We start from the raw sequence: 25363 nt of genomic DNA, 5'->3' as shown, positions 1-25363 counted from the left end.
ATAGCGATTAGAAAGCATCCTGACCCAACAACTCAGGATAAGATTACAGTACGGTTACTATTCAAAATCAGCACCAGCTACTGATATAAACAGTACCAGCGCCCAGCAGATTCCACGACAGGATACTATTTCAACAGTGACCAATGAATAGTATTCCAGAAAAGCAAAGGGACAAATCTCTATTCATTGGAACAGTAAAAGTTACTGTTCACTAACACAATCATTCAGAATTATTGTTGCTTTCAATGGAAAAGGTTTTCACCTCAGTAAAAGCAATTCACTCTCCATAATTTCAGCAGTCTTCAGATAGCATCCAAGGCTCCCTCTAGTCTATTTAAGGCAGCCACTTCTCCATTCTGAAGCAGGTCCAATTGTAGTAGCAACAATTGCCTCACTAGTCGGAGGTCCAATTCTAGGAAGAGTTCCAGAATACCTCAGAGGCAAAGTTTTAGGAATAGCTCCAAAACACTATCCCCTCACCCAGCTTTAGCATTGTAATCAGATGGCTCCAGCCTATATCTTTTGTAATAGCATGGCCTCAGTCGGCCTTTATTTGTATTTTCTTCCGCACATGGCCTCAACCGGCCTTAGTCTGTAACTTACCCGCTCTAGCCTATATATATATAAATATATATATATATATATATATATATATATATATATATATATATCTCGACCTTTGGCCCGGAATTGATTTTATTGACTTATTTTAAATGTGACTTAAGGGACCTATTCAAGTTCAAATATAATGTAACATGGTGTCAATTGTGTACCAATATGAAAATCAATAATAACTAGTCATGATAATAAGTTCAAAAAGACATAGTGGAAAAGGTTGTGTCTATATCATTATTACATAGATATTCCTTCAAGTAGTGGAAAATGTTGTGTCTATATCATTATTACATATATATTCCTTCGAGTAGTACCACATGAGTGATTATAGGAATCCAAATCTGCTGAATAATGTTATGAACTTCGACATCCCAGAATAGTAAGAGAATTAAAAACTGGGTTTTATTTCTGTGTCATTCATATATTTACTTGAACTATAGAATTCACTGCTTCACTTAAGTGATTCTAGATGGCAATGGGACACGCTTGTGGTATTCAGTGAGAGCCCACAACGGATGTATATTTCTGTATGCTGCATAGTGTAACATGCAGTTCTGCATGAAGGCTCCAGTGATTTCCTGCCATAAAAGAATTATATAAATGGTTAAAAATGCTGACAGTAAAATTCAAGCATAATATATTTCCATAGTTTGTTACTTTGTCTTTCTCCTCTTCCCTATTGGATAAAAAATTCTTGTTTCAATCACCTAGTGTCACAAGCTAGTTTGAAACCTGTGTTTGCTTGCTCACTCCCAAGTATAGGAGATCGTAGCAATATAATTCTCGGAGTACCGAGGTCAAATCACAAGGAGCAGAGTAAATTCAAAGACAATATAATTACAACAATAATTTGAATGAAGAAGAAAAATAGTTTTGCTTGGTGATTGTTAACAAGAATAATAATAAAAACTTATTCAAATCAATAACGTAAATACTAGGGCATTGGGGTGTTTCTCTATATCGATATGAGATTCTTTGTGATCTAAAAATATATATATTTCATATTGATTATTCTTATACAATTAAAAACTTATGATTCAGTTGAATTGAGACAATTCAAGAACGCATTATAACCTCGATTAATAATGCAGTTAGAATAGTTTTCAGAAAAATCCATTCACTTTAAAACCTGATTTCTATTTGAAACTATTAGAAATTCATCTAAACAATAAGAAAAACATGATTGAATTTATTGAAAGCATGGAAGAACTGATACATCAAAAGAAATCTAATTGAACAATCAAATATGTCGTTGATAAAATCCTAGAGAGAATCACATTGAATATTCATACCGTATAGAAGAAACATTACCCCTAGCCCTAGCAAGAGTTTAGGCTGCCATTAGAGAAAGGAAAACACAAGGTTTTCTCTGCCCAAAATTCATTCTACTCAGCCTCCCTTCCAAACCCTAACCTAAAAGTGTCTAAAGAAAATAAAACTTTTACTATTTTAATTTCCGTCCAGGTTTACAGCAGTAACTTGTGAGTTAATTTTGGCCTTCAAAAATTGCGAATTACGAAAAACTCAAAACTGAAAAGTTGTAGATATGTAAGTCACGGTTCCAACCCATCTGGCCTTGTGTCAATTGGATTTTTGAGGAGAGAGATACACTCAAAATACTGATCAGTGCTCAAATCAGATTTTTCCTTTTCAGATTCTACCTCTTTGATTTCTTTCCTTAATTGAAGCTTCCAATCATGGTAGGCGATCCGAGCACTCCAAATGCACCTCCTTATACATTTAAGCACGGTCCTTTAGCTCCAGTTAATTCTAGTTTGGCCTCCATTCTCTTATAAATTCCTGTAAACTCATTTTTCTTACATGATTTCCTGAAAGTAGAAAATTACACACAATGAATGGTATCTTATTCAAGAAATTATGTAAAGATAAATAATAGGGACTAATGCAAATCATGACTTAATTTATACAAATTAAGCATAGTAATAAGGAGATAACGTCCACATAAATATATAACAAGTATACAGTGTTCTTCATAGTGCAAGAAAGAAAACTATCATCATGTCAATCTTCTTCTTCTTCTTTTTTTAAAAAAATTATCTTTTTCCTTCTTTTGATTTTTGGAAGCTATGTTAATTACGAGGAGATACCTGTTGAGGAAAATCACCATCTTCCATTTGAGAATTGATTATCAGCTTTGCCGCACGGTGAAGAGGTGTTGGGTCTCTTTCAGCCTATTACAAAAGGTTTTGATATAGAATTATGAAAGAAAAGCATAAGAATAGATAGTATGAATAATGCTAGATTTTATAAACTGACAACTTACTTGTCCAGCATGAATAAGACCCATCATTGCCCATGTAGTTTGCACCAAATTTGATCTATTTCCTTCCAAAGGCACATATTCCTACATAATTTATGTAGCATCCATTGAATCTCATGCTTCGAAAAAACAATAACTTCATTGACAAAGATTCTTCCCTTAATAACAATTTGGGAAAAAAATGGGGTTTGTTATTAAAGGTTCTTGAACTGCTATCAGTAGTGATCGAACCAAAAATATTATGAAAATTTATCGAAGCTCAAAGCACATTCCATGTTGAGACATTTACCTTCTTTGGGCAAGAAAGATAGCTCTCTCCCCAACCACCATTATCTCTCTGTATTTTAAGTAGAAAATCAACTCCTTTGCGCATAGTGAGATAATTGTTGTAAGTCTTGCCACCAGTAGCCAGACCTCCAAGTGCAAACCACGAACCATAAGTGAAGCAAACTCCCCAATTTCCATACCTGTTAAATGCTTTATCATGTAATCGATCTTCTCTAATACTCCTTTGTATAATCAAAAATCGTTTCAAACATATCTAATTGTAAACCTCCTTCAGATATGAATTTATTATCTGATTTAGAGGGGAAGAAATTGCAGCAGTATCTCAATTTCAATTCAAACATGGGTTTGATTTGTACTCCATGTTCTGAGATAAACCAGTTGAGGTACATACCATGAACCATCTAGCCTTTGTATGTCTTCAAGGTAGTGTACACCATTTTTAATGAATTTTTCAATCTCGTCCTTCCTATGCTTAGGGTATAATTTGTTAAACAAAACTAAAGCTTGGATTGCTGAGGCGGTGCATTCAACATACTCATGCTCAATTTAAATATCCGCGAAGAATTCAGTTGGATTAAGCAGTTGAGGGGGGAGGGGGGGGGGAAAGAAAAATAATATACCATTAATATATGTCAATGTGTGAATTTAACGGCAATTAGATAGTTTCAAAGTATTTCCAAAATAATATTTCAAGATCAATTCAGTATGCTGAGATAATTACTTACTTCCAACCAATCTGATGCTTCTACTGGTTCCCATGCGGCAAAACCACCATTTTTACTCTACTTTAAGCCATAGAATAAAGCTTATTGATCTAAATAAAGTGAAATACTCAAGAAATAAACAATGTACTAGAGGGAAATAAAGCTTCCACAGTTTGTGCAAAGTGAGTTTCAAAAGCCTTTAGAGTTTTATCATATCATTCAAATGTAATAGTAGCTACAACTGGAATTGGTAAAAGTTTAGGAGAAGATGCTTTAGAAAACAAAACCTTTTGCATTTGGAAAAGTAATTTTGTTGTAGTTAAACAATTTTAGTTTCGTAGTAAAACCAAGGGCATTCTGGATTTCCTATTCATGCTCACTAGTGCATAATAAATATTCTTGAAGATACAACATTAGCTAAGTTAATCCTTACCTATAAAGAAAGTAGGACGTTGACAGAATCATAGAGCCGCTCTGGTTCCATTTGCTCACCAACAATTTCTAGTGGCATCATTGAGAAAAGCAAGCAACACTATGAAATAGATTAAATTTGGTGAGGAATACAATGATTATGGATGGGGTGAAATACTTGACTTTATTGAATCATGTAAACAAAGTAAATTACCTTCAAACCTTCTGCAGTGCAATCAGAAACTTGCCGTCCATGATCTTGATCAGAGAAGGTCCACGATCCTTTGGAAATGTGACATTACATGCTTTTGAAGTCCCTAGAAGGATTGTCTTTAACCTTCTTAATTTTTCATGGAAATTGCAATAATTAGATTGAGTGAATACAGGACATATGTGTGTGTGTGTGTGTGTGTATATATATTTTTAACTAAAAGAAAAAAGGTCCAAAGGTATGCTTGATTATTAAGGTTAAGAGATGGTAAAAGAATTGAAAAGCAAACCTGAGATTTCTTTATTAAGTCATGTCCTCTTGCGAGTGTACGTCCAATTTCATCAACAAGATTACTAGCAAGTAATGCTTGAATGGAAAAACCAGCATCCCACTCTTGACTACCAAAACTCTGCATACAAAATATCAAAATTAGCAAGCACTTATTTTCTTGCAAGGCACCTCAACAATTATAAACTCAAAAGTCAAAACCAGAAAACCATAGGTTTAGGCTTATGCTAAAGTTTAAATGTATATATTGGTGTACATAGCCAACCCTAAAATAGAACAATTTATAGAATGTCTTCTTACATAGTTCAAGATAAAGTGAAATGTAAATCTTCATCAAAGGGAAAAAAAAAATTCTACAATTGTTTTGCTAAATATAAATACGAACCTGCATCTTTATTCCATCTTCAACAACCCATATGTAATCTGGGACCCTAGCAAGATGCCTCTTGAAATAATCTCCATTTGGATCTTCAACCCAACAAGCAAGCATATATAGAACCTGTTCAAAGCATGTGACATTAGGAAAATTGTCTCATAGCCTAAGTAGATGTTCACCATTGCTTTTCTTGATTGTAAAGTTACATTACCTTTTCCACACATCCAATAGTAATGTATCGGCTATTCTCATCTTCATAATGAATGTGCTTCATTGTTACTTGAAAAGCCTTCTCTCTGACCAACTTGTTCAATGGCCAACGAGTGAGAAGAGACTCAGTGAATATGTATAGACTATCCCAAAGCAAATCTTGTATCAGAGGGTGGGCATAGTAGATATCCTCCTGTAATAATAGTTTTACAATCAATGCATTGGAAGAAATATTTAAAAACATTTCTAGCAAAAAAAAAAACAAGTATCAACCACGAGGAGAAAATTAAGGTAAATTCACCTGCGCACATAGATGACGCACACTCTTCCAAATAATTTCATTATAAGGCTCATTGTAGAGTTCCTCCCTCAATTGAAGAATGAGAGGTGTGATTGGGTCAACAAACCTTTTCCCATACAAGTATGACATGGGCATGTACACCATCCAGCAGTAGCACCACATTTTGGCTACATTTTAGGGGCAAAGCAATTGGTAAGCCATAAGTAAAATAAGCATTTTGAATGTTGAAAGTTTTATTATGAAATTTCAAAAAACAAAAACCGGTAAAACTTTGTTGTAACAACTTTAAGTAGAGATGACTAATTCAAATAGAAGCAGTAATTAGATATTGTACAAACCTGGATGCATGGGAAGGAATGAAGGAAGGATCTAAAATTCTGGGGGCATTGGATTGCTTCCAATCCATTCAAATAGACCAAGTATCTAGAATAAAGGAACATTGTGAAAGTTCGTTTAGACCCCTTAAACAAATTGTTTAACCTAATATATTAACCAAGTGATTACTTAGATTAACTTTCAGATCTAGGTTAAAACAAATAAATCATATTATGGAAAGTTGCGGAAAAGTAAATAATACCACGATATGATTACTTAGAAAAACCGATGAAATTAACCGTTTCAAGGTAAGAACCTGGGGAGGATTTGACCTAGCTATCCTCAAGGTAAACTAAATCCACTATAAGAGAATCAATGTTATTACAAAAGATTTAACACTAAATCTAATGCCACCTCATATAGTAACTTACTGACACGATCACGTGCAAGCTCCAAATCTACGGACTTTTTCTCTTCTTGGATTTACAGCAACACAAGCACACCATTGCTTGTGACTTTGAGACTCCACTCAAAGGTTTCAGATCACTTTTTCTTGTTGATCTTGATGCAGCAACTAGTTCTACCAATCCTTAATTGTAGTTTAAGCTCTCAAATCTCACAAAGAGTAACACACAAGTCTTCTAAAAGTTTTCAAAACGTAGCTATGGTTTTCTTTTTATATACGAAGAAGTTTAAGTGAAACCCTAAACATTTTTGTAGTGATTGGACTAAAATAACCTTCTGTAGAAAACCATATCTGTGATTTTCGATTGGTTGGGCTTATTTCTTGATCAGTCTACAGAACTTGAAATTTTTTTTTTCAATCAGCTGGACTTTGAAATCTTGAAACACACTTATTTAAGCACACTCTAAACACTTAGACTAAACTTGTTTTGCATTTGGTTTGCCAACACAATACAACAATGATTCTAAACATTTAATCTAAAACTTTAGAACCTAACACACTGCATAGTTGAGTTATATATCATATAATAGTTATCATCTAGAGTGTATATATTTGAAACTCAACCTATTTATTCCAAATTGGTAATACGAGTATGATTAGATTTTAGTTTACAGTACAAATTATTTTTAGTAAGTCTATTGAGAAGTGAATTTTACTAAACATGGTCATACCGAAAGCCATGTCTTTCCCCAAGAAGGTATGTGCGTTACTCCACCATGATCAAGGATCCATTTTTACGCTCTTACACAAGCATTGTCCTGACCTCCATCAGGTCCTACCCCAAGCATACGCATACAAATATAGTTGAGAGTTGTGCAAAACATGGTGCTATGGCCCTCTATGTGAAGTCCCCAACCACCATCTTCATTCTAATAATATACAAAATTTACAAAATTGTTGTTATAAAGGAAAGATTGAACTAAAAGAAAAAGGTAGGTAAGAAATTTAGCCAAAGCTCTAATTTTGTCAATACGATTAACTTGTAAAGCTTCCAAAAATATGTACCTGATGGTAATATATGTATCGAAGGATTTCTTTTTGATACTCAGCAGGAAATATAGTATTAAGATGTCTTGTAATATACATACAAAATACCTGCATTTTTTGTAATCCATAAGAAGTCACAGGCAGGCATCTCATAATCCAATTTCACGTTGTATTGGAAACAATTGTATTATTCACTTTAAAATCAATCTTATATGTTTCAGTGGTATACATTGGATGAATTAAAAGAAATTATATCAGTAAGCACAATTTTCTATAGTATTTCTCCCCCTCAATGATTTAGTACGGTATTACCCTACCAATTACGTCTCACAAAATCCATAGAAGTGGAAATTTTTTGTATTGGGTATGCCATTTTTAGTTTGATACCCAAAAAAAAAAAAAAAAAAAAAAAAAACTCTACTAATGTATTCTTTGTAAATAAGTATGCGAAAATAGTGTGTTCCATGAAGTTTTGATCACAATAATGTAATTTAATGATGAAACTAACCAAGGGTGGAAGGAAGAACAATGGGCCAGCATTTTCAGCTGGCCAATGACCATCACTAGCTTGCAAGGCTTAATAGAAATGGACAGCCCTCTTCAAGGCAGTTGTGGCATTTTCATATGTGATTTCTTGCCCATCCTCAATCTTAATTGGGGTGACTGTTTGTTTGAAATTTCTCTCCCTCAAAAATTGCAACTGTGAGGACCCGAAGACCTGAGGACTTAAGATGAACGACCGAGGATCAGCTGTGAAGTATAAGAAATAAAGGAGGATGGAAGTTAAGGGCCCGAGGATCCGAGAAGGCAGAAGTAGGATTACCTGGGGAAATACAAAGGGTAAATCGGTGATGCGTTAGAGAGATATTGAAAATATCTAGATTGCGGGTAGGTAACTGTGAACGCCACATTGAATGCTCTACACCAAGCTTTCTGGCCACATTGAATAGAGAACACTAGCTTTATCTGTTGCATTAATATGGAGGTGACCTGAACAGTACAAGGTACAGCACTAGAACGTCTTTCCATTACCAACTATAGGTAAATGGAAAAATGTTAGCAAATGAGGCTAGCAAGGTGAGAGATGAAGGACTGAGATAGCAAGGGTAAAGAGTATAAATAGGAGATGTAGAAACGAAGGGAAGGAGGAGGGTTGGTGGGAAAGAGTCTAAAAGAGTGTATTGTTAATTTTGGTAATTGGATCAGAGCGCCAATATCTTTATTGTTTCGTTCCCTCTCTAACAAATGTATTGTTTTGGGCCTTGAATTATAAAACCTTCCTGTGGCTGTTGGGCTGGTGTTTGATTTTTGGTCCTTACAATTGGCGTCGTCTGTGGGAACAATAAAGCGTGACATTCTGGTTTGAAGATCAATGGCGGAGGCAAGTCAGGAAAGGGAAGAATCAATGGGTTCGCAAAGGGAGAACCAAACTATAAGCATGCAATGCAAAAACGGTAGGCTACACACCCCGAGTGTGGTGGTGGAATCGTATCATAGTGACTGAGCAGGTGGACGATGATCACATACAGAGGAGGGTTAGGTCTCTTGTGATGATGAGTTGCAAAAGATGCAATCAGAGATAGATTATTTGCGCAAAAGGCTGAAGCGGAGGAAACATGGTAGGCGGAACCCATCTTACTCATCCAGTGATAGCTCCGAGGAAAGACGAAGGGGGGATGATCATCAGGCATCTAAGTCCCTTCTTAGTGAGGCCCATTTCGTTACTTCTTCTAGGGGCAAGGCAAAGAAAAGGGAGGAAAAACGAGTTGGGGAATGGTCATATCAAGGTATGGGAAACAAGGCAAAGCTCCCACATAGGTTTTCTCAACTTGTATTTACCATTTATAATGGCAGGACTGGTCCTGTGGAACACGTTAGCCATTTTAATCAGAAGATGACAGTTCACTCGAATAATGAAACGTTGATGTAGTGGCCATGCAGTGGTTTAACGCTTTGAAGGAAGGATCCTTAAGGTCTTTTGAAGAGCTGAGAAGGGCATTTGGGGCTCAGTTCATAACATGTAGTAGCGTCCTAAGCCTTTGGATGCATTGCTGTCTATGGCAATGAGGGAAAGAGAGATGCTCAAAACTTATTTAGATTGGTATTGGGAAACCTATAATGAAATTGATGGAGATGTTGAAGATGTGGCTGTGAGGACTTTTAAGGTGGGGCTCCCTACTGAGCACGGCCTGAGGAAGTCCTTGATAATGAAAGCGGCTGTAAATATGCGCTAGCTTATGGACCGTATAGACAAGTATAAACGGGTCGAGGAGGATCAAATTCAAAGCAAAGGAAAAGCAAAACTATTTCCGGAGAAGAAAGATCTTCAGGGGATGGGGTATCAAGGAAATTGTCTTAGGCGAGATTTCCTAAGTCATCCATTGCCAATCAGGACCTCTTTGGTTAATTCACTGTTCAAGGAACCCGTACACCAAATATTGGAGAAAATACGGAATGAACCTTATTTTAGATTGCCTAATAAAATGAGTGGAGATGCATCCTTAAGAAATCAAAGTCTTCATTGCCATTATCACCAAGACAAAGGACATACCACAGAAGAATGTCGGACGTTGCGTGATCATTTGAACCAATTAGCCAGGGCGGGAAAGCTCAATCATTTTTTATCTCGGTCGGAAGGGCAATTTGAGCACCAAGGGGCAACAGTGTATCGCGGTAATACTCCTCGACCAGCTTTGGGCACTATTAATGTCATTTTGGCAAAGCCAAGGAGAGGGTCCAAAGAGCCTTCTCGGGTAATGTCCGTGCATGGTGGCTTTAGGGATAAGGCTGTGGAAGGGGGAAGTCAACTGGCTAAAAGGATGAGGTTCTCGGCAACTCCGGTATTGGGTTTTTTCGAGGAAGATAAGGAGGAAACATGTCAACCACATGATGATGCTTTGGTAGTAACTATTCGGATCGGGGGATATGATGTGAAATGAGTTTTGGTGGATGACGGAAGTGGGGCGAAAATTATGTATCTTGACTTATTTAATGGTTTAAATCTGAAAGTCGAGGATGTGGAAAAATATGATTCACCGTTAGTAGGCTTTGACGAGAAGCCGGTAATTCCGCTGGGAATGATCAAGTTGCCTGTACGGGTTGAGGACAAGGAGGTCCAGGTTAACTTTATAGTAGTCAGGGCATATTCACCTTACACGGCCATATTGGCTAGGCCATGGCTCCATGCAATGGGGGCAGTTTCATCAACTTTGCATGTAAAGGTGAAGTATCCCATCTGTGGAAAGGTAGGAGGGTTACATGGTAGTTAATCAGTAGCTAGGCAGTGTGTAATGTCCGCAATTGTTAGAACAGGTAAGAATTTGGAGATGGGGGCAACTCAAGAAACTTTATAGCAGTTAAAGAAACCTACCCAGGAGTTGGATGCTAACTTGGATGGAGATTACGCTGAAGAGCTGGGCAGGGTATTTATAGGGGAGGATAAGGAGAGATATTTTCAAGTGGGATCACAGTTGCCTGCGTTAGAAAAGGTGGAATTAGTTAAGTTCTTGAAGGCTAATATTGATGTTTTTGCCTGGATGACATATGATGTCCCGGGGATTGACCCAGAGTTCATTTGCCACCACTTGAATGTTAGTCTCGAGGTGGTGCCCCGCAAACAACCTCCTCGGCGTGTGTCTCAGGAGCATGCCAAGGCTATAAAGGAAGAGATCAATAAGTTAAAACAGGCTGGGGCAATTAAAGAGACCTTTTACCTTGAATGGCTTGCTTACACTGTTGTGGTTAAGAAGAAGAACGGGAAGTGGAGAGTTTGTGTCGATTTCACTGATTTGAATAGGGTATGCCCAAAGGACCCTTTCCCCATTCCGAGAATTGACCAGCTAGTAGATGCAACTGTTGGGCATCCTCGGATGAGCTTCCTGGACGCTTTTCAGGGTTATCATCAGATACCTTTGTCATTGGATGATCAGGAAAAAATAGCTTTTCGTGCTCCTAATGGCAATAATCATTATTAAGTAATGCCTTTTGGTCTCAAGAATGCAGGATCCACTTATCAAAGAATGGTGACTAGAATGTTTGAATTGCAGTTGGGGCATAACATGGAAGCATATATTGATGATATGGTAATTAAAAGCAAAAGGGTAAAAGACCATTTGATGGACTTGGAAGAAACCTTCTTGGTCCTAAGGAGGCATAAACTGCGTTTGAATGCTTCTAAGTGCTCTTTTGGAGTAAGCTCAGGAAAGTTTCTTGGGTATGTGATAACGCATAGGGGAATTGAAGTTAACCCCGATCAGATTAGGGCTATCAGGAGTTTGCATCCTCCTCGGAATCCCAAGGAAGTGTAAAGGCTGACTGGTATGGCAGCAACATTAAATCGGTTCATTTCTCGATCTGCGAACGGGTGTCGGCCTTATTATCATCTTTTGCATAAATGGAAAGACTTTCAGTTGACTGATGAATGTGATCAAGCCTTCAAAGATTTAAGGCAATACTTGGCGAATCCACCGATATTATCAAGACTGGAGAAGGAAGAGGTGTTGTATGCCTATTTGGCAATCACGGATTATGTTGTAAGTCTTGTCCTTGTACAGAATGATGACAAAATTCAAAAGCCGGTATATTACATTAGTAAATCTTTGCAAGAAGCGGAAAAGCGGTATTTACCTTTGGAAAAGGTTGTGCTAGCTGTCATACATGCAACAAGAAAGCTTCCCAATTACTTTCAAGCCCACACAATGGTAGTACTTACCCAATTGCCTTTACGGGCTCTCATGAGAAAGTCAGATTACACTGGCCGAGTGGCAAAATGGAGAATGAGGCTAGGAGCTTATGATGTTAAGTATATGCCTCGTACAACTATCAAAGGATAGGTTCTTGCCAATTTTGTGGCAGAATTTACGAAGGGCAGCATTAAGCAAGAAGAGGTCATACTCATAGTGATGTCGATTGGATTCGTTAAGATTCTCCCCTGGGAAGTCTATACGGATGGGGCATCTAACCGAAAAGGGGTAGGAATTGGGATTGTGTTGATTACTCCTGAGAAATTGATTATAGAAAAATCATTACGGCTGGGATTTGTAGCCACTAATAACGAGGCCAAGTATGAAGCTCTTTTGGCAGGTGCTCAAATGGTTAAAAACTTGGGAGGAAAGATGGTAGAATTCTATTGCGATTCTAGGTTAGTAGTCGGGCAAGTCAATGGGGAGTTTGAAGCTAGAGATGAAAGGATGCAAAAATATCTCAATAGGGTGAGATGTGCGTTGAGCACGTTTGAACAGTTTAAAGTGAGACAAATTCCTAGGGGACAAAATGCCCATGCAGATTCATTGGCCATGCTGGCCACGTCTGTGGGATCGAAGCTTCCTCAGACGGTGATGGTGGAAGATTTGATGAATTCTAGTCTTGCTAGCATCTTGGCAATCGGGATTTATAGCATTTAGGTGGGACTGAGCTGGATGGATCCAATCATTACCTTTTTAAAGCATGGATTATTACCTGAAGATAAAATGGAGGCAGAGAAGGTACGGAGAAGTGCTCCTTGTTATTGGCTTTCTGAGGAGCAGAAGTTATACAAGCGCTCTTACTCGGGACCATATCTGCTCTGTGTACACCTTGAAGCCGTTGAGCCTATACTGGAAGAATTACATGAAGGTATATGCGGAAGTCACACTGGGGGAAGATCTTTAGCTCATAAGGCCATAACGCAGGGATATTAGTGGTCAAATATGCAGAAAGCTTCTCAGGAGTATGCCAAGAAGTGTGACCAGTGTCAGAGGTTTTGCACCTAATATTCATCAACCAGGGGGAGTCCTAAATCCATTGTCTAGTCTATGGCCGTTTGCTAAATGGGACTTGGATATTGTTGGACCTTTTCCTAGGGCGGTTGGTAATAGAAGATAGCTCCTCGTCGGTACAGACTATTTTACTAAGTGGGTAGAGGCCGAGGCCCTGGCTTAGAGATACGGATGCTAAGAGGTTTATCTAGAAGAATATTGTTACTTGTTTTGGAATCCCGCATACTTTGATCTCTGATAATGGGCTTCAGTTTGATAGCAAAGCCTTCCGACGGTATTGCGGGGGTCTAGGAATAAGAAATGGGTATTCAACACCGACGTATCCTCAAGGAAATGGTCAAGCGAAGGCCACTAACAAGGTTATTTTGGCTGGACTAAAGAAGAGGCTAGATGATGCTAAAGGAAGATGGGTAGAGGAGCTACCTTATGTATTATGGACTTATCGCACTACTCTCTGTAGGTCGACTGGTGAGACACCTTTTTCAATGACATATGGGATAGAAGCAATAATCCCTCTGGAATTAGGTTTCCCAACCTTGAGATTTGAATAGTATAGTGAAGAGGGAAACCAGTGCATGCTACTTGATAATTTGGATACTATTGAGGAAAGAAGAGAAGTAGCCAGCGTGAAGATGGGCAATTATCAACAAAAGCTCAAACAAACATATGATAAAGGGGTGAGGCCGAGGCCCCTAGTGCCAGGAGATTTAGTTCTAAGAAAAGTAGTGGGAACAACAAAAAATCCTGCTTGGGGTAAATTGGGTCCTAACTGAGAAGGGCCATATAGAATAACATCTGTAGCAGGCATTGGGGCTTATTACTTGGAAGATTTAGATGAAAAATCAGTTCGTCGTCCCTAGAATGTAAGCAATTTAATGCGTTACTATTATTAAATGTAAGGTCTTTTTTCGTAGTGTATAAATTGTCAATATATTTTATGAGTGTTCCTTTATTGGAATAGTTAAAAAAAAAAAGTTTCTAAGTGTTAAGCTGAACTTAGTCCTTGTTCGGCTCCTCGGGCCACAAGTCTAAGGAAAATTAACAGAGCAGTAAAAGCTTCCAAGTGTTAAGCTGAACTTAGTACTTGTTCGGCTCCTCGGGCCACAAGTCTAAGGAAAATTAACACAGCAATAAAAGTTTCCAAGTGTTAAGCTGAACTTAGTCCTTGTTCGGCTCCTCGGGCCACAAGTCTAAGGAAAATTAATACAGCGATATAATCTTCTAAGTGTTAAACTGAACTTAGTCCTTGTTCGGCTCCTTAGGCCACAAGTTTAAGAAAAATTAACACAGCGATATAATCTTCTAAGTGTTAAACTGAACTTTGGCAAAATCTCATTTTGGCCCTAATACCATATTAAATTATCAGTTGTCTTAAAAATTTAAACTATTGAAAAATGATAAATTTAATCATTTAATCATATAATTCTAACATCTTATTACCATACTAGAGGTCTCTAGCCTACCATCTTGAGTTTGTTAAACACTTCTCCTATTAATATCAATATATATATATATATATATATATATATATATATATATATATATATATATATATATATATAAAAGCAGAGACCTCATTGTGTGAAGGTCTAAGCTTTTGCCAAGTGGCACCTCCTATGAAGTTTCTCTACAATCATCCAACTCTCCCATTAATTGACTGAGTTTACATCACAACTCTCTCTCTTCTTCATGTCTTTTAGTATACCAAATGTTTCAGTTTTTTTATTTTTTAAATAAAAAGAGATACTAATAATTAATGAAATCGAGATAGATAATATTCTAGCATTTTTGTTACCTAAATTACACAAATCCAAATCCATATCTATTATTTATTATAATCATTATTATTTTATGGTTATGAATTTACATATAAACATCTCATAAACAAAGTCTCCCTCCCCTGTTAGTTTTTTTTTTTTTGTTGGTACGGCAAGTTTTTACGTTAGTTATTTAAAAAGTTTCTGCCTTTATGATTGTGTAGATGCATTAATCACAGCTTGCCTCCAAAATGACGTTTTGGTTTTTGCCTTTTGTTTTCACATTATCTACATTATCAATACTCTGCTATAATAATTAATGTAAGATTTTCTAAATCTTTGACTCCCCAACCACTCTCTCACGCTTTGCCTTCCCCTCTCAACTTTGACCATATGCCTTCATTCTCTTTCTTTCTCTCTTAAAAAAACTTTCTTTCTCTTAAAAAAAAACTTTTAATAGTTAAATTTCCTAAACTACTGCTACTCTCAAATTTTGCTTCCATATTCACAATTTTTTAAAACACCGAGCCAATGGAAGAAACCTATTGCTCTTGTAATCTTTTGTTGTAGCCAGTGGCTATCCATTGCACATTAAGTGGCTTTGACATGTATGAGTTCAAGCTATCTTTTGTTACTTTTAAAATTTCATTTCTTCACTTACAATCGGTAGGGTTAAGATCGTGAGATTCTTTGTTTTCCTATTTTCTTTTATAGGTTGTGTTATTGTGTATATCAATTTCCAAAAGATGCTTGAAATCTAGAACTGAGAAATCAATAATTGTTTATTTAGTGTAAAAGTCTCATTGTCATTATCCTTTCAAGATTGTTTAATCTTCGCATATGACTTTAGTAGATTGGTATTTTCAAAATAAACAAAAGCTAAACATGTTGTAAATCACAAATTGGATTATATGGATCAAGCAGTTATGATCTAGGGTGGAGGGTTTTTATTTTTATTTTTATTTTTATTTTTTTTATACAAAATAGAAATTTTACTTTAGTCAAATCTAAATGTATATGTGTGTGAAACTCTCTCTTAGAGACTTAAACCCCGGCCTTGCCCCCTATACGCCCAGAAGCACTTATACTTGTGGAGTGACCATCACACCAAGGGTGTGCAGTGATAGGGTGGAGGGGATTTAGTCAATGGCAATTGAATTTGCAGAGGAAAAACAACACGAGTATTCAATCCACATTCTTTAGACTCCAAAGCTTCTTTCTCGAGTAAGTCTCTTGATATTTCATTAAAGAAATACATATTGACTATTTTCCTACAATAAATTGAGTTTTGGGTTAATGTTTTTTTTTTTTTTTTTTGAGTTTTGGTTTAATGATGATTGTATAATGATCTATATGTGGTGTGTGCTTTCTTTTCTATGAAATTCAATAATGTATGAATCGAGGATTTTAACATTTTTGTGTATTAAGGTTTTTTTCATCTTTATTTCATTATTTTGTTTAGTTTTTGTTACTTTTTATAATAAACTCATTACTAACAAAGTTTTATGACAATTATGGTATAATATATATACAACATTCTCCAAACTTATCTTACATAAAACATTACAATATTATCCGTGCATCGTATGGGCAACTTACTAGTTTCTCATAAAGTGTAACAACTGTTATGTTCAAGGATTATAACGTGTGAAAGTGATTTTTTAATTTTCTTTTTCTATTTGTAAAATCAAATCTTTCAAGAGAACTAAAAGATACATTATTATTTTAAACTCATACCTGGTGGAACTCATCACAACCTCAAACATTCTTTTACATGCTAAGGTTTTTTTTTTTTTTTCTTTTCTTTTCTTTTAGGAGACTTTATAAATTTATTTCATGGAATGTTAATCTATATAATGAGAAAGAAAAAAATAGGCATTCCTCTAATCAGTTGGCTGCCTCTATATTCTCTTTTGCAACCTTAGGAAGCTTTGGACAGTTAAGACCCAAGAGCGAGTCCAGATAGTAATTAAATCGAAGTGTTTATATATATATATATATATATATATATATATATATATATATATATATATATATATATATATATATATATATTTTAGCTAGAACAATTCCATAGTAACCAAAAATTCAAGAGTTAATTAAATACTATATATCAGACCAAACAATATTATAGAAACCATAAATTCAAGAGTTATATACATATCAACACTGTCTGTCTCTCTAGTGCCCATGAAGAATTCCTACGCCTATCAAGACAGAAGACTGTTTTTCATAAGTTCAACAATTTGGCTTTCTTAAACCGGGAATTGCATGGTCTGTGATGTATCATGACAACCACAGTGTTCTCCCACTGAGTTGTCTCGACAGGAATTATTATTGCTCCCACCTTGAAGGCGAATGGAGGAACTACGAATTTCGGCTTTTCGATTGCTGTAGAAGAAATAGGTGTCCGTAGACATAGTACGGCAAGGAAATGCCTCCATTATTTTCTTGAGCAAGTACTTGTAAGTTTTTGACAGAGAAAGATAAAGAGGGAAATATGCTAGTGCAAAGATGCCAACTGGAAGGAAAGAAAGTGAATAGAGGAGAATTTTTGTCCACCTTTCTTTACTACGTATCATGAGGATGATTGTTGCAGAAAATGATACCATCATCATTGAAACGGAGAGAAAAAGAAATGTGAAGCCTAGCATGAGCTTGTTAGGAAGCGAATGCTTGAAGTCTTCCAATCGAAATGGTGCAGTGAGGATTGAAAGAAATATAACCACTGAGGTCAAAGCACAGGTAAGTGAGAGTACATCAGTTGCTGTGAAAACCACAAAGAAAGATTGATTGAGAAGCACTGGAACACCAGTATTCTGATTAGGACCTCCTGGTATTGTGTAGGCTGCGGCAAAGGCAACTGTCGCGATGAGAACTGCCACAATAGAGCATCCTTCTGCAGTGTGCTTTAGCCAATCTCTGGCACCATTCCGGAGCTCTGTGTTGTTTTTAGCAAATAAGCCTTCAGCAGTAAGCTTATTCTTGTTCCGATGATCAACGAAATGGGCTTTTGTGACAGACTTTACTCGCTGCACACATAAACAAATACATGAGAACCACATTGACCAGCCAAAAATACATCCTTTGAAGAGGCCATCTTGATTATATATACATCAGATCGGCTAAATCAATTAAATCCCTCTACTGGATTAAGAGATTGTAAGTTCCCCAAAACTAAGTACAATTTCAATTGAAAAGCTTAGGGTACAACCCTTAAGGAATTATACTTAAATTTTACTATTTTTAACTAAATAAGGCTATTGAGGGGATATTTGAGAAACTGAGAAAAAAAAATGCAGTTAGCCTAAAATTCATTGCTAGTTGCAACTACTTTTATTTGTTGATTAGGATCTTCTACATTTTAAATTGATCTATTGTATGGTTCAGATAATAGAAATACGTACCCAATTTCATATCAGCTAAAATTTTAACGAGATTACAGTATGTACACAATTAAATATAAGAAACAGGTATTTATCGATTTCAATTGAAACCGCACACACAAAAGTAGACTGATAATGTTTTAGTAATAATGAGAGTGGTGTTATTAAAAATAGCACCTCAAACCAGAGCAGCTCCTCCTGCAATTCGAGTGCAGGGCCTCGCAATTTTTCAGGAACATAATCGTCTCTTTTTATTCCAACCATATGCAGAATAGAGTTCCCATCATTGTCAAGCCTTCGAACCAGCCACCTCATTGCTACTTCCATTGTCAACACAAGCTTGAAAACCTCCAACTGGCGGTACTTGATAGCTACATGCAATATGGTCCGCCCTTCATTATCAATGTGCTCAACTGCCTGAGGGTATATTTCAAGTATTTCTCTAACGATCTCTATGCACCCTGACTTAGTTGCTAGAAACAATGGCGTAATTCCTCCAAGTTTCAGTACTGGTTGCAAAGAAATAGAAGAGGGCAGCTGTTCTGGGTTACCCACATTCTCATTTGTAGTTGAAACATCAGTACTTCCATATTTGTGCAGCCTTGGTTTACTCGTGTCAATTCCAGAACTAGTGATCTCCCATGAGGTATCTTCTTTTACTAACAATTTGGCAAGCTCTAACGCTGATTCATGGCTTAACTTTTCCTTGGAAATGTCATTGCTCTCGGCCGAACTACAGCACATTTTGACTTTTGAAGAGTGAAAGTAATTAGTAGCTTTATATAGACATCATAAACACATAATTGCTAAGAAAATTATAAGTAAATAAAAAATTCCAGGCTCTTCTAAATTCATCCATCAAATCATTCAAAGATTTTATCCTAGTAACCTTAAGCAATTTCATTACCAAAGAACTATTCAATATTGTATTTTAAAGGTCTGTAAGGATTTGTAGGGTTTAATATCTTTTTTTATTATTAATTAATAAATAAATAAAAGCCCTATAAAAAAAGGCTTAAAGATGAACTATAGTCTGTAAACGACAAATTCTAAGGCAGAAACAATGCCTTTAACTACAATATACATTTAACCATGTAGCCTTAGAAATTATAGTTATATATAAAAGTAAAAAATGATGTATTAGCCAATAAACTATATAATTGTGCTACAATATTGTCGGTCCGAAATTGAAAAAAGGACACGAACTGATAATTTAATAAGTTTATAAAAAAAAACTTATTAAATTATTGGTCAATGTACTATTTAAGTTTATGAAAATTCAAGATGAGAGGTTAGCAGCTTATTATTGTATTTATTTTTAATTATTTTGATAAAAAAAATTACATTTTTAAGAGAATATAGCATTGGGGGTGTAAACACCTCTTAGTTGCTCTTTAACAACCTAAGCCACCCAAAACTCACTCTATCTAGGTTTGTAAACTTAAAAAGGTTTGCAATTTTTACCCAAAAAAAAAAAAAAGTTTGCAATCTACCGTTCATAAGTTGTAAAACATATATATATTATTTTAATATGTGATTGTGTGTGAAAAGAAAAAGTGAGCGAAATAAAATAATACTTTTTTATTTTATTAGATAATTCATATTATTTAATTAGGTTGTATATAAAAATAAAAACTAAAATGTAAGGTGAGTTGTAAAATAAATTGGCAAATAGATAAAATAGTTTTTTAACGATGTAAAATAAGTTTTTTTATTTTTTTATTTTTACAAAATAGGATTTCTAATCTATCCTAATCTAAGTATATATGTGTGTGAAGTTCTCTCCTAGAGACTTGAATTCTGGTCCTTATCCCCCACACCCCACAAGCATTTACACTTATAGAGTGATCACTGCTTCCCCTTGGAGCAGTGGTTTCATCCCGAATACTAATTATACCATTTTTGTCGCATACTTTTTTTTTTTTTATACAAGATAGAATTTCTACTCTAATCTAATCTAAGTGTATATGTGTGTGAAGCTCCCTTTCTGGAGACTTGAACCTTGGCCCTTATTTCTTACATCTCACAAATATTTATATTTGTAAAGTGACCACCGCACTAAAAATGCACGGTAATTACCGCATACTTAAACACGACACAGAATATGTGACACTCTTTCCTAAAATTTTAATACATTTAAAAATGAATGACTTTTCAGTTCACGTACCAAACTATTGGACATCATTAAATGTGACTCCTTAATCATTGAAGATGACTGTCCTAAAAGCTTAATACATTTAAAATGATTTGACTTTAACCCAACGAACTATTGACATTGATTATTGCACAAAATGTACACAGTTCATACGTTAAGTAATAATAAGGAAAAAAAAAATCTTAACCAATGCTCTTAGAATATTGTTTAATAATTTATTTAAAAAAAAAGTTTTTATAGAGAAAGAAAGAAAAACAATTAATGTTTTAACATTTTTTTTCATTTTTCATAAGAGCGATGTCAAAACTTTCTTAAAATGGATTATTAATCAATCTTCTAAGAGCATTCGTTAACATGACCTAAAATAAAATATGATAAATATATTTTCAGCAAAAAAAAAAATGGTAAATATATGTGAAATTATGTAAGGCTAAAGTTGAGTTCAAATTTTCAAAAAAGAGTTTTGCATACTTATATACTTAAATAAGATTAGAATATGATTTCTATCTTGTATCAAAATACATTCAGTAAATATGGAGCTTACATTAACTACGGTGTACATAAGAATACTTTCTTGAACTATTACAATCATAGACAAATAATAATAACAATAATAATAAATGAAGAGATTTAAATCAACAACAGAATATTACGTCTAGCTCTATGATTGAAGGAGTCTAGCTCTATGATTGAAGGAGTTCAACCACAGATACTATGATTGAAGGAGTTCAACCATTGATAGGCGGGATTGGATCGAGGTGTTCCACCCCCTATATAAATGGGGTTGGAAAAACTCAGAATGGAATCAGAGTGAGTTAGAGGTATTAGTTATCCAAAATTGGGTAGCATCGACATTAATGATGAAGTTAATATTGTACTCGTACGGGTCATGTTCGGTGATATAAATTTGGCATCAACCATAAAATTGGTACTAGTTTTTACAATAAAAAATTAAAATTAAGAAAAAGTTATAAAACATTTCACCTAATCTAATACATTAATTTAATGCATTTAGGCTAATATTTGAGCTTACAAAATATATAGATTTTAATAACATGTTATAAAGATATAATAAATACATACATACAACTGTATATATGTGTGTGAGAATTTATAAATAGCATTAACCTTGAAACAATATACCAATATCAATTAGAGTCCGTTTGGATATAACTTATTTTGCTGAAACTGAAAACTGAAAACACTGTAGTAAAATAATTTTTAAATGTGTGAATAATACTGTGGGACCTATTTTTAATGAAAAAGTTGCTGAAAAGTGAAATTTGTGAGACCCATAAACAGTACATTTGTGCACTGTTCATGACTGAAAAGTCAATACATGCGGCTGGGTTAAAAAAAAAAACAAAAACAAAAACGTGGACGTGAACGTGAACGTGGACGCAGAAACGCGAATCCAAACGCCCTCTTAGTATCAAAATATTTTGATTCTGCTATCATTCAATACGAAATTTACTCCAGATGTGAGAGAAAGTAAATGAGCAGTTATGAGAGCGAGAAAAAGAAGAAAAAGATAAAAAGAAGATAAAGCAATAGGGGCAAGATGGGATGAGATAGAACCGGAGAACAGAGTAGGGTGGAATGAGACAAGACAGGACAGGGGAGTAAAACCCATCCTCACCTAGTTACCTCTACAAGATGAGTGGACATAGTTGGGCAAGGTGGAATAAGCAGGACGAGTAATTTTTATGGTTTTGCCCTCCCTTAGCTGGATCTTGACATTAAAGAAATATTATATATGAAATAAAAAATTCCTTTTGACAAGAAATATAAAAAAGAAAATCACACCATTTATATGTGCTGAGAAGAACAAAAGAAGGAAAATAGTGTTGATTATATTGACTTTATGATATTTACCCTTACTGGAAATTCTCTTGAGGAATCCACGTCTGCGTACCGGTTCAAAAGCTTTGGGGTTGCATGAGAGAAGCTGAAGAGCGGTCATCCCATCTTCGTCTCTTTCACCAACCAAATATCTGAACCGTTCGTGTGTAGCGATTTCCAAAGCTAAACCTGCTCTTATGCCATTTTTGGGTATGGAAACCACAATCCAAAACACAAAGAAAATCAAGACCATCAAAGGAGAAATTATGTAAATACAATGAGAATGGTGATATAGCTAGCTAGTTGCACAAACACAATATGTGTACTGTAATCGGGTTTTGAAAATACAATTTCACAAGCTGTTTCCTGGGACTAGTTAAAGCGAGCTAGGGAACTAACCAAAGTGCTGAGAAAGGATGGCGATGTGAAGAATAGTGGTCTTGTCATTCCTCTGAACAGACTGTTGCGTGTCCTTTTCTTCATCTGCCAGAAAGTTGAAAATCTCAGTTTTACCATAGCGAGCTGCTCGAAAGAGTGGAGTTTCTCCAAGCTCGTTGATCTCTCTTAACAACTTTTGATCTCTCTTTATCATCTCTTCTGCTACCTTCACCGAGCTTCCGTGGTCGAGAGTAGCTGCCTCGTGGAGGATTGTGTTTCCAGAACGGTTTTTGCGGCCCAATTTGTTGTCATGGCAGGAAGGCAAGTGTTTGAGAAGACTGAGTACCAAGTCAGCTTGTTTCGAGTAAGCGGCCTTGTGGAGTACTGTGTCTTCGTGTATAGTCAGTATGTGCAAGGCATGGTCCTCCATATCTGCACAGAGTTTTAACACTGCTTTCGTGTCTTCTTTCAGTAGAGCTTCGTACAGCTTTCCATTTGATTCATGATCTTTAAAAACGACCCTTTTTTCTCCCGTGGAAGCCATCAATTGATGCTGTGAAGAGGAAAGGGAGGGAGGAATGTTTTCAGAAATCAGAAAAGCTCGTTTATAGGTACGGAGGTTTGGTTACTTTGAAGGAAAATATTAAAGTAAAGAAATTTATTCAGATAATGGTGCTCAGTCCTAATCAATTATAATCGCGAGAATTGAGAATTGAGAACGGAAAATTGAAAACTGAACACTGTAATAAAATAATTTTTAAATATGTAAATAGTGTTGAGAACTCATTTTTACATTTTTTTTAAATAAAATGCTTGTAGGTCTCATAAACAGTGCGTAAATAGTGCAGCTACAGTGCATAAACAGTGAAATTGGTCTCCCGCACAATGAAATTACGTACATAAACAGTACTTGTTACTATTCATGCACGTTGAAAAAAAAAAAAAAAGCTACAAAATGCAGGATTTGAAAACGTGGCAACAATAATTTGTATTCCAACTAAGCTTTAACTTTAGCTTTATAGCAATTATTGTTAGATTTTTTTAGACATTTGTGGGCTCAGATAGTGCGGCATACTTTAAATGATTTGTACTACATTTTTTTTTTAAGTAATGCTATTTTTGCCGTGTAAATGTACAATTGTAAATTTTATCTTTTTTTTATTTTTTATTTTTTTATTTATGAATGGAAAGGGTTTGTGTCACGACCCAAACTCGATGCTTGGATTTGTGACTATGACCGGCATGTTAATATCAAACTTAAACTTTGGTTTGGTTACTTGAAATCAGAAAAGCTGGTTTATAGGTATGGAGGTTTGGTTACTTTGAAGGAAAATATTAAAGTAAAGAAATTTATTCAGATAATGGTGCTCAGTCCTGATCAATTATAATCGCGAGAATTGAGAACTGAAAACTGAACACTGTAATAAAATAATTTTTAAATATGTAAATAGTGCTGGGAACTCATTTTTATATTTTTTTTTCTGAATAAAATGCTTGTGGGTCCCATAAACAGTGCATGAATAGTGCAGCTACAGTGCATAAACAGTGAAATTGGTCTCCTGCACAGTGAAATAACGTACATAAACAGTACTTGTTACTATTCATGCACGTTGAAAAAAAAAAAAAAAAAGCTACAAAATGCAGGATCTGAAAACGTGGCAACAATAACTTGTATTCCAACTAAGCTTTAACTTTAGCTTTATAGCAATTATTGTTAGATTTTTTTAGACATTTGTGGGCTCAGATAGTGCGGCATACTTTAAATGATTTGTACTATATATATTTTTTTAAGTAATGCTATTTTTGCCGTGTAAATGTACAATTGTAAATTTTATCTTTTTTTTATTTTTATGAATGGAAAGGGTTCGTGTCACGGCCCAAACTCGATGCTTGGATTTATGACTATGACCAGCATGTTAATATCAAACTTAAACTTGATATTAACAAGAACAAACTTAACGTTTAACAAAAACTTTTACAAAAGCTTTCCTCTTTCTTTTCATTCTTGTTTCTTTACTTAAAATATATAACTTTTCATTTGACATTCAGAGCATCTACACTGTACTCAAATAATAACATTGTACTCAAAGAATAACATAATCCACCAGTTACTCAATTTCTGAATTTCACATAATACATCTCTTAATACTTTAAGGTACACAACTTTCATTAGATCCTAAAATACACAGTACTACAAAGCTAAACATCAAAAGCTAATTTGAGATCTATACCTTTAAAACTAAAACTAGCTCCTTCCAAAACTCGACCAAGGCTCCCTCTGCTCCAAAATAAAACCTGTAACTGAAAGGGTGGAAGGGATGAGCTACGCAGCTCAGTAAGGGTAAGATACATAAGAATTTAATAAGAATGCATGTAAATCAAATTATTTCATTTTATAAATGTTCAGATAAGAGAACATCTTTTCATGCATAGTATTTTATACTATTCATAATAATAACGTATGCATTTTTCATAGAAAATAATTGTTCTCATTTTTCTTATCAGATTAATATTACTAAAACCTTTCAGATTGAATTTATTTCATTTCTTACAAAGTCACCAAATATAATATTGATTGTTTAAAAATCATCTACATACATATATATATATATATGTGTGTGTGTGTGTGTGTGTGT

General features: G+C 35.1%; 3 protein-coding genes and 2 pseudogenes across 4 annotated transcripts; 3 read left to right on the top strand and 2 right to left on the bottom strand.

Moving 5' to 3' along the window:
* Positions 1 to 1070: 1070 nt before the first annotated feature.
* Positions 1071 to 7561, bottom strand: LOC142636639 (beta-amyrin synthase-like; annotated as a pseudogene).
* A 1459-nt stretch (positions 7562 to 9020) lies between these two features.
* Positions 9021 to 11427, top strand: LOC142635891 (uncharacterized; annotated as a pseudogene).
* Positions 11428 to 12354: 927 nt separating this feature from the next.
* On the top strand, positions 12355 to 12855 carry LOC142635890 (uncharacterized). The gene has a single exon (XM_075809948.1). It carries the CDS (start codon positions 12355 to 12357, stop codon positions 12853 to 12855), a length of 501 nt encoding a protein of 166 aa, XP_075666063.1.
* A 66-nt stretch (positions 12856 to 12921) lies between these two features.
* LOC142635889 (uncharacterized) lies at positions 12922 to 13760 on the top strand. Its single transcript, XM_075809946.1, has 3 exons — positions 12922 to 13066; positions 13218 to 13297; positions 13461 to 13760. Exons 1-3 carry the CDS (start codon positions 12922 to 12924, stop codon positions 13758 to 13760), a joined length of 525 nt encoding a protein of 174 aa, XP_075666061.1.
* Positions 13761 to 17043: 3283 nt separating this feature from the next.
* Positions 17044 to 23444, bottom strand: LOC142636767 (uncharacterized). 2 transcript variants are annotated; one of them, XM_075811060.1, is made up of 4 exons: positions 22749 to 23444; positions 22383 to 22538; positions 18530 to 19101; positions 17044 to 17998 (listed from the first exon to the last, which is right to left on the bottom strand). In XM_075811060.1, exons 1-4 carry the CDS (start codon positions 23269 to 23271, stop codon positions 17222 to 17224), a joined length of 2028 nt encoding a protein of 675 aa, XP_075667175.1. In that variant the 5' UTR covers positions 23272 to 23444; the 3' UTR covers positions 17044 to 17221. The 2 variants fall into 2 exon arrangements, with proteins under 2 accessions (XP_075667175.1, XP_075667176.1); XM_075811061.1 differs by having other exon boundaries at positions 22389 to 22538.
* Positions 23445 to 25363: the final 1919 nt, after the last annotated feature.

The sequence above is a fragment of the Castanea sativa genome, chromosome 5, assembly GCF_040712315.1.
Source record: "Castanea sativa cultivar Marrone di Chiusa Pesio chromosome 5, ASM4071231v1".
Taxonomy (NCBI): domain Eukaryota; kingdom Viridiplantae; phylum Streptophyta; class Magnoliopsida; order Fagales; family Fagaceae; genus Castanea; species Castanea sativa.
The sequence above is the reverse complement of the archived record's forward strand: the minus strand, read 5'-3'. Positions and strand labels throughout refer to the sequence as shown.